The following is a 10,090-nucleotide window of genomic DNA, read 5'->3' as shown; positions in this document are numbered from 1 at the left end:
TATATATATATATCAAACTGTCAACTGAAACAAATGGAACTATTAAGATTTCGAATCCTCGCCAAGTGATGAGCTTCATCAAGTTTCAAAATGAAAAGAAAATGAATACATGTCAACATTACTTACAAATCAAAAAATTGATACAATAAAATCAGCACCTTGTCAAATAATTCATCGCCCTTCCTTTCACAGCCCAATAATATCAGTCGTTCAATGAGGATCGTAACTTCAGTTTCAGTCAATTCCTGTGAAACAAACAGTCGTAACCCCCAGCTGTTAACTGGCTTTTCTAACAAAGCTAGAAGCAGATCAAAGCTTTCTGAAACTGACCTGAAAAAACATTATCTCTTCGGAGTTTATTTTGTTAATATCATATGAAAATTTTTAATAACCATACCACTTACTTCTCGCGCTGACCAGTGGGCACAGAGCACATCAATCATTTTTAATACAAAAAGTGCATTTCAAATCAAAACAATTATAAACAAAAGTTCTGATGTCCTATCACACGATAAAAAGTTAAACATACTCATTGGAACACACTTTGAGAAACGTCGCATATGTTCGATCATCCACTACTAGCGAAAAGCGCAAAAAAACAACCGCTTCTTGGATAAGACTTTTACTAGCTAATAATTCAATGAATTTACAGCATGCTCTAAAAACAACCGATTTAAAATTCCTCAATGCATTTGCATGACTAAAATAGATTGAAGACAACTTCAATGAACAAATCTTGAGATGTGGACTTCTTTTACTTTATAATGCATATGTTCCATAAAAATCCAGGTGTAAGCTAGATGTTGCATTACAGGCCTGACAAACTTGACCGCACTTTTCATTTAAGAAAATCAGAAATGCTCAGAGAATGCTCTAGAAATGCTCCGTGAGCCCTATGTAAAAATTGACCTGAACCTAGTTCAAGGGACTCAAGAAAATTTAATAAGCCAAATGACTAGAGTGTTTGCAAATAAAAGGAAGCTATTTCTTTTTCCACATTCAGTTTTTCGCGATGATATAAACATCATGGGATCTAAATATATCTTGAAAGTTAAAAGTTGAACTAACTTCGATTCGGTGATCAGTCTTGAATGGACAAGAAGTGTGAGCACCCGGTGGAAAAGTTTTTCATTAACGCATTTGCGTAAAACTTTCAGCAACGTCATTTGCATATGAGCAGGAAGGGCTATAGGTAGGTGGTCACATAAATCAATATTTGCCTTCTTGGCTAATTTCGACAGCTCATTCCAAATATTATTCAAATCCTGCAACTACATAATGTGTTCTTTTAATAACATCAGGCAACTAACTACTTCACAGTAATTCAAATTTCGAGAGAATTGAAAAAATTTTTGTGCTCTTTAGTTGTTTACGAAATGTTTCAAAGACATAGAAGAACCAACGTCTTGTGCTAAACAGTTGGAAATCTTTATAACGAGAGAATCAAAGGACTTTGTTTTATGAACAGAAGATAGTGATGTATGAACGAATACAGATGGAACGGAATCTTCTGAAGTACCAATATATAACGAGCGCTTAATCGATTGCATTCTAAAAAACAGTCTTTCACATATTCAAAACCATTTCTCGACGAGCTTCAAAAACTCATAAACCGATCAGTTTATGAATCAAATAGCGTATATTGCTACCATCCGGCTCATTACATTTTTACTGATTTCTAAATTGCCCAAAACCTACTCATTCGAGAAGGAAGTGTCTAAAACAGATAAAGAATGTGTTACAACATCAAACTATTTTTTAAAGATAAAAGTAGGGAGAAAAAACTTGCCTTATAGGTATTCTGGCAATATTACTGATTCCTCTCAAAACAATAGTCTGTTTCTCATCGATTGTGATCTAAGAAAGATAATCTGCAGTCAAATTTCTATCAATTCAAAGCATACAATTATATTAGCAGCATAAAAAATTTTTCGTTTTTATACGCATAGTTGATTCACAATGGAAAAATAAGTTACACAGCTAATGCATTATCTTCCTTTTTCAGTCCCTTAGAAACCATATGTGATAACTATGGAATATAAAACAGCTAGTATTTCGATCTGAAAATTCCGAATAAGAGATAAAAAATTATAAAACCTTTTCAGCACATAATAATTATCTTAAATTGAGCGACTCCCAGTTCAGACTACGAAAGTACAACAAGTTTACCTACAAGGGTTTCTGTAGAGCAACTATCCCAAAAACTATATGGATATTGCAGCACGTGATCTGTGGCATCCTGGTCAGACAAATGAACTACAAAAAAAGGAAAATAAAAACCTTGAAATATTTTAAAAAAGATGTGAGCATAGCGGATAAAAAAGTGACGGAACAAAGCAACCTCTAACTTACTTCATTCGGCAGGCACTGTTCTGGCCATAGGAATTTTGTCTTTCCAATAACAGCATGTTCACTCTCCGAACATAGTCTCACTGTTAACGTTTTAAAAGTTTCTAGAATCAAACCATCAAATATTACTGCTTAAAATAAAGCAGTATTTTCTACAAGTGAATAGAAATTCTCAATGTGTTATAAGATGGTTTAGTCATAAAATCATATAATATATAGTGCAATGAATATGAGCTGCTACAAATATTCGAGAGCTTTTAATCTTGATGGTAAAATCTAGCCTTGATACTTGTCATCCTCCAATGTAGCTTCCACATAAAGGCGGTCGTTTAATAAGTACCTCAGACAATTTCTCATCTGAAATAAAAATAGGGATCAGTTAACAATATAAACATTTAGTGTCCAAATTGCTGTTTCAATCAGACGACTTTTTCACCATGATGATGTGTTTCTAAGCATGGTTATAATCAAGGTGCAGCTATATCAATCTGTTCTCTATTCTCTGTCCGATCTCCATTGTCCATTGATATTTTGTAGGAAAAGCATGATCTCAGGAAGTCCACTTTGCTAGGTTGTTGTAATGATATCTGCTATATCGTTAAATATATTAAGGACACAACATGCCTGAACATCCTTCATCACAGTAGATTTTTTACGCTTCCATTATTAATGTGTCTATCAAATCATCGCCTTGAATACTGGTGTGTTTAGGAGGTATAAGACCAACCAACTAAATGACTTTAAGAACCCATATTACAATTGTGTCATAATTTTGGCAATCCGGTATTATAAGATCGGAGAGCCGAAATCATTACACAGTTATAATATGAGTTCTCGAAGTCACATCAGGAATCTTTGAAATCAGTCAGATATTGTTTAGCTCAAGAAGAAGGGAATCGAGAACTTTTAAAACTCCGAAATCCATCAAATCCAAACACCTCCGAACCCCGGGAATACGTACGCTTATGATCTTCCACTCCCACCGTATCAGTTCGAATTTTACTGCTGCAACGCGATATGCAACATTGTCGAAGGGAAACTTCAGAAGTGTAATGAATTGAGGTATCTATACACGGGTTGGGATGGAAGGGGAAGTGGTGATTAGTTACAGGTGTTTGGATTGGTCACATTTGTGTCGGAATCTATGGTATACAGTGGCTCGCTGATGCTGGACAGTCTTTTGGTCATTATTAAGCCCTAAATCTTCAAGTGATAAGAGCGCTGGCATCCATTTATATTATTACTTCATAGCCACATTTTTGCATATCATTACAAGCATAAGGGATGCTTTTGGTTACATATTATTATTATTTCTTTGAGATATCCTTCAAATTCTTCGTCCTATTGTTTTCAGCATCTGATTTCTTCTTGCTTTTGCTTTTTGACTTTCCTTTTGATCCTTTACGGATCATATTTTTCCCTTCCTCAGCAGTCTGAAAAAAAACTCCAAAAATTCTTTGTAGCTATTACATAACCTCCAACAGGGACATCACATGTAAATGACAGTCTGTTAGGTTGGGGCTGTCCGAATTACGAGACTTAGTCTTTTACAAAGGCTAAGTGAAGGTCAAGTGTATTGAAGACATGGGTGCAGTATAGACTTATGAAAACAAGCCAAAGTAAGGGAGCGGACTCCTAACCGCATGGGCTACAGCAGTTTGACTTCGTGCTTATGGATGGACTAATTTAGTTTCGGAGTTCCTATAACCATTTTGCGCTATCCCTTCTAATGCGCAATGAACGTCGGTTGGTTGAATTGTAGACTTTAAATTGGTTTGAAATAAAATCGATATGATATTCTGAATGATTAATAACCGTGAAATTACCACAGGTTCCGGTGGCGGTGGCAATTTTTTGATTTCTTCTTCCAACTCCTTGATTGCTTCAGAAGTTTTTTCGGCCAGAAAATGGTAATCTGGTGGCTTTTGAGGATTCGCTAAAACTAGTTTTTATAGTCGCAGTAGAGATAAACATATAAGTAAATCAGTGAAATATTTCTCAGATCTTGTAGTCTTTCATTAATTCATCTTGTAAGCTTAAGTTCTTTTTTTTCTTTTTAATTTATTTATAGACATAGCAAAGCAACCTGTTTGAAGATATGCGTTAATTGCATAAAACTGGTGTGGCAATGTTTTCAAGAGATAACGAGCAGGGCAGTACAATGATTTGAGATATTTATGTGCCTAAATGAACCACAAATATACATTATTATTATTTCCTGTAGAAACAAAAATCCGAAAAAGTATTGAAGTAGAGCTGTATGCATGAATTTGTGTGCAGCACAGGAAGATTTTGCAGTTGAATTGACGAACTTACAAACGTAACTTTCATAAAAATGCTTATACAATCCTCCCTTGTCACATCTTCTTTAAAATTTATTTTTGGATTCAACACCAGCGTATTCTAGGACTGCTCAAGCAGGAATATTCTAACCCTCGTATTATTTCTGTACGTCCATGGCAAAGGTTGGATGGGCTCACGTTCATTTGCAAATAATTCACACGTGACATAGAGCCAAGCAATGAGATCATCAAAGCGTGTTTGCTCCCGTCCTTTTTGTGCATGTCCACTTGCCCATTCGGGTGTTCCACGGAACGGACAGCATGTCCGTGGTGGTCGTATCTGCAAAAAGTCTTTTGGTATCTAAGATGCAAAAAATATTCGTACAACTGGTTCAGAAGTTGAGCTTAGACTCAATCTACCGAAGAAAATATGTAATTGTATTTTGCTTGAAGGTTAACTGCTGATGAAAAAAAACTTCGATCTGATATGATACACCAATAGCTATTGTTATTCTGGTTTTGGACTTTTATGATTCATTCGACTATTCTAAGTCGTCAACTATGAGGTCAACATTTTTTACAACTAAATTGGTTGAACTTCATCATAGGGACTTCTCTAGAACAGTTCAAAACAAACAGTTTCATTTCTAATCACTGTTTCTATTAAAAATAGCAGATTCTGTTACATTGATGAAAACGCATAAATTACATCGCTTTCCCCATCGGTATACATCCTAGCCATACCGAGATCGAAGAGCAACGCAATCGGCTGTTCTCTTGAACATAGACCCATATTGTCTGGTTTCAAATCGCGATGCAGTAGTCCTTTATATATTTAAATCATTTAGCCTTTTTCGATCTACTTTGAAAGCCAACTGGAAATCTAACGGCACTTTGACTCTTCTAAGCTTACTTCACTTTCTACTATTTTTCCAGTGAAGTGAAATGTGTCAGAAATGTGTGACGATCTGATTTCACTATTTTTTTAGTTGATAATAAAGATATAAGCTGCAATACGATAATATCAACGAAACGCCTGCTATACTTTTTCCGGCATAGGAATCACATGTTTACTGCTGCTTTTTTTTTACATTTCTTTTTATTTTTCTCTAAAAAAATAGCAAAACTTTGCAATACTTTTTGAGTACCTTGTGCATGAAGATCATAAATCCCCTTGAGCATTTGTAATGAAATATTTGCCGCACGGTATTTTCTGTGCGCTCCTTCTACCTACATCAATATTTTATTAAATTTTTATTTGTTTTTCAAATCTATTCTTTTATTATTTTTTAAATTTAAATCACGTCATCAATAAAGGTTAGTGAACAAATAAATCGAGGGTTAATACAGAAAAAAGAATCTACTAAACAAGGAATGGATTAGTCTTACGACTTCACCATCTAACCTCATAAATGTAGTCTTTGACTGGTACCGCCGCTTTTTCCAATACCACAAATTCCATACCTTCGCCATGCTGATCGGCAAGCATACCTTTATCTAACAAGCGAACGATTGATGCGGTTTCGGACTAAATTTACTTTTTTGCTATTCTAAAGTGGAAATTTTGAACTTAGAGATTTCAATTGTAATTCATTGTAATTCCGATCCATAAAATTTCAGAAATTGAAAACCTGAGAAATACAGTATTTATACTGATATGCAAAAATTGTAATTACTGTACTTTGCTGCACGGACTACTTTTTTATTTGACTGTTCATGCTACTCTTTCAAATTTAAAGTAGTTTACATAGTTTTGAACCTATTCTACTAGCATTTTCAGTCGTTCTCTTCTTTCTTAGTGTCTTAGTGCGAAAAAAAAGTGATGGTTTTCAACGGGCTAATTCTACTACAATCAAAATGTATCCTCTCTGATCTCCTGATCTGAAATGGATTTTTGTCCCGCAGTGGAGTTCTTCTGCAATCCTAAATGCAGAAAAAGAAACAACATTTCTGACCACAGGTAGTATCAAATATTAAGCTGTACTCTTTTGAACATTGTTTCTAGGATAAATCCTTCCCACTCAGCCGAAACATTGCCAGCTTCGTTGGCCATCGACTTAGCCACTTTAATAACGCCGTATACTTTTGTGACAACATCGCGAACAGAAAATACCACACCATATGTACCTTGATTTATTGTTTCAATTACCTAAACATGGATCGTAGAATAAAATTTCTGCCTTCCATTTAAAGATTCATTATATTATTAGCAAGGATAACAGAACAAACAAATTTCAAACTTTACGGCTCTGCAAAGGTTACAACATTTTAAAATCTTTCTGTTTATTGTCTACTGAAGTGGCCAGGTTCCACGGAATATTTACTTGCCAACGTTTGTTGAATGGTGCAATGGACTTCAGATGCTCAACCAGTTCTTGCACTGCTTGGTCTTGCTTTTCCTGATCTCTTTGGCGATCACTGCCAATAACTTCCACATTTTTTCCAGATGCCTTTAGACTGTGCGCTACACGACGACTGCTTGGTCGGTTTGCGGAGACACAAGAAAGCTAGAAGGAATGAGAGAAATATGTTGTTCGTAATCAAAAGTTGCCATTGAGATTGTAACCAAAGAATTACTTGTCTGGTGGCTGCAGTTTTTTGGGCGCTGAAAACCAGTCGCTGATTTCGTTTCGCTGATGTTTGCTGATCCTTTACCGATTTCTTTGACTTTGTTTTTGTTTTTGCTCTACAACAATGATGAAGTAAGGAGGTGCATATTAATGGCTTTATCAATAACAAACGGTAACCGTATTTATGTCTCGAGATGTTATTTCATTAATATGCTTCCTGTGAGATTCGTATTTTGCGCAGAACTCTGCTCGAAAGTAAGACGCAAATACGTTTTACTCTTTTGATGAATCGCAATGTAACGATATGACTGTGATTTGGTTGCGCCTCACGCTTTTGCGACTATTGAATCTCGTGTGAGGACACTACTCTCTACTATTACTTCTATGGAACAAATGGTCACTCTGAAACTATGGCACAATGGAAATGCATTCTTCAAAACTGATGATATACCAATTAAATGAAAACCATTAAAAAGCTGTGTCAGTAATTTCTCTTTCAAAACATCCTAACTTTTCTTGCTTGAGAAATTCAATGTTTACACCTATTTGGTAACCCGTGATACATACTTCAGGAAAAGTGGCATGATTGTAATCTCCTTTCGACTCTTTAAATGATAAAAATGAGACAGTTGGAATGCATCCAATGATTTATATGGCTAAGGTAAATTTTTGTCTTCTAATGAATTTATGAATTGTGATAATTTCAATATGCAAATTGTGGTGCATTAAATTTAATAGTGCAAAAAATGAACATTACAAGAAATCGAGGTTCCAGGAAATAAAGATGTAATTTTACTAGATGAAATAACTAAAATCATAATATTGTTGTCCTTGATGCTACCTTAAAGTATAGCAAATATGAAGAAGAGTTCTAACGAAAAATTTACATATTATAATGAAAATTCATTTAGGCTATCGTTTTTGACTAATCACAAAAGAACAAACAAACGATCACGAAGCACTGACGTCAATTCAGAAAAAACGAATGGCATCACCCGGTCAAATTTCTGTTATCTTTTCAATCTTTTTTCTAACACTCCTTTATAACGGTGTTATAGGAAAGGTGAGCACTGAATAGTCATATTGCTTGAACACTAAACATACTGTATTTTCGATAATGAGTTATTACAAGAAGATATTAAGACACACTTAAAAGAGCTGATGTTGAGCTAATAACTTTGATGCATTCAGTAAAGCTATCAGCAGTGAAAACAGAGTAATTCCTTGAAGAATTAGCGACACTGTTGGCAAAGTATGCTATAGCATTAAAGATGATTTTTGAATAAAATTTGACAACGAGTAATTAGCGAAAAATTGTTTTGAAAATTAAAAAATGAAAGAATTGTTAAAAACAAATAAAAAAATTGCTAAAAAAATAGGGAAATTACTTCAAAAATTGGCGAAACAAATATGGCAGATACTATTAAGCAGATACTATCAATCAGGACGTATGAAACAAACTTAGTGCTTATCAATAAGCTTTGTTCACTTAAATATATCGCCTAAGTTATAACTCAACACAAATTTCAGCAGCAGCAACAGATGCAAGATCCACAATGTTTATGGACTGCCTGGTCACCATGCACCGTAACTTGTGTGAGTCGAGGGTCAAGTTCGGTCTACTCCCAGCAATGGCAACGATTCATCTGCAAGAGTTTGAACAATTCGGACAACAATTCTTCCAATTCCATAGCAAAATTTCGTTCCTGTGCACATATGGTACGATATTTCTCCGAGATTCTTTTATCCTCTGCATGTCGAAATTCAAACCACAAGTTATTCCAGAAGTATGCACGAGAAGGAATCTTGGAATCCTAGACTTGAGATTCTAATCTCGAGTCCTAAAGTAGCATATAAAGAAATCGATTCCTTTTGGATTGGAAATTAAGTAAAAAAGCGGGTTATGTAGACTTTTCCTGCTCTACTTGAATACCTAAAAGTCAATTAGCACTATTTTTTATTGCCCTTACAGATACCTCTGTGTGTATCGGATGAAGGCTTCTCGGTAGCATTTCAAAATTTTTTCTTTTTGGCAATATTCCTAGTTTGCATATTACTAGCATTTTTGCCAAACATGATTCTCGGTTTACGTTATATGCGAGTTTGGGTTTGGAAAAGTCGAAAATCTGGACAGAAAAGTGAACAATCTGTTCCATCATTCAAGGAAGCATATGCTGATAATTTCTTGTCGAATCAAACCTGAAATTTTTTAAAGCGATTCACTGACAGAACCAAGGATTTTGTCCAATAAAAAATTGAGAGGTCGAAGAATCTGCACTAACTGGATTTCAGATAGACTTTAATTTTGCCATCAGCGTATCAGGTTAAAATGAAAATTCTGCCTTGCCATTAGTCAACAACAGCTATAAAACCATCACATAATTTGTATATGCAATTTTCTCCTAAAGGTCATCTTGCACTGATGAATGATAGAAATTAAAAGCAGGAACTCTGAAAAGGAGAGTAAGTAATAGAAGCCTTCTTTTCTCCTCAGGAGATAAGCATTATTTCAAGAGTGGATCTATCGATTAGTTTGGTTTCTATCACACCTGAATATATCTCGGAATTTTTCTCGAATCGGTGAAAAGTCTGTATCATTCTAATCTAAGAATCTGTAGCCTATTTTTGAACGTTAAATGATATATATGCAGTCAGGATATTTACTGTCCTTATTCAGTGGATCTTTTTACATTTGTCTAGCTAGCATTTGGCCAGTTTCTGACCTAAGTAACTTCGAGAGCGATTGTTGCCTACTAAACTATAAGAGAATGACTAGCCAAGTATGTCTTGCATTTTCAATGAAAACTTTTTAAAAAGATCAACTGAATGAAGATTTTTCTCCCAAAGCTGATATAAAAAAGCAACAGTACTTACGGGATCATTTTGCAC

At 34.8% G+C, this 10,090-nt stretch overlaps 3 protein-coding genes across 3 annotated transcripts in view; 1 reads left to right on the top strand and 2 right to left on the bottom strand.

Annotated features, from left to right (window-relative positions):
* LOAG_09602 (hypothetical protein) overlaps nt 1-1,550 on the bottom strand; it is a gene marked incomplete at its 5' end in the record, with an annotated part of 2,164 nt that extends 614 nt beyond the window's left edge. Inside the window, 4 exons of the mRNA XM_020447976.1 lie at nt 159-330; nt 530-658; nt 1,069-1,265; nt 1,404-1,550. Coding sequence (XP_020301844.1) covers nt 159-330; nt 530-658; nt 1,069-1,265; nt 1,404-1,550 — 645 coding nt within the window. The remainder of the gene's footprint in view (nt 1-158; nt 331-529; nt 659-1,068; nt 1,266-1,403) is intronic.
* A 2,106-nt stretch (nt 1,551-3,656) lies between these two features.
* On the bottom strand, nt 3,657-7,785 carry LOAG_09601 (CK1 protein kinase; the record flags this gene model as incomplete). The annotated part of the gene is made up of 11 exons (XM_003145128.1): nt 3,657-3,782; nt 4,176-4,285; nt 4,436-4,532; nt 4,783-4,971; nt 5,341-5,456; nt 5,780-5,861; nt 6,037-6,159; nt 6,616-6,780; nt 6,956-7,138; nt 7,209-7,317; nt 7,769-7,785. 11 exons carry the CDS (start codon nt 7,783-7,785, stop codon nt 3,657-3,659), a joined length of 1,317 nt encoding a protein of 438 aa, XP_003145176.1.
* A 958-nt stretch (nt 7,786-8,743) lies between these two features.
* Nucleotides 8,744-9,404, top strand: LOAG_09600 (hypothetical protein; the record flags this gene model as incomplete). The annotated part of the gene is made up of 2 exons (XM_003145127.1): nt 8,744-8,920; nt 9,174-9,404. The coding sequence occupies 2 exons, from the start codon at nt 8,744-8,746 to the stop codon at nt 9,402-9,404; spliced, it is 408 nt and encodes a 135-aa protein (XP_003145175.1).
* Nucleotides 9,405-10,090: the final 686 nt, after the last annotated feature.

Source organism: Loa loa, assembly GCF_000183805.2.
Source record: "Loa loa unplaced genomic scaffold supercont3.32, whole genome shotgun sequence".
NCBI classification, from domain to species: domain Eukaryota; kingdom Metazoa; phylum Nematoda; class Chromadorea; order Rhabditida; family Onchocercidae; genus Loa; species Loa loa.
The sequence above is the reverse complement of the archived record's forward strand: the minus strand, read 5'-3'. Positions and strand labels throughout refer to the sequence as shown.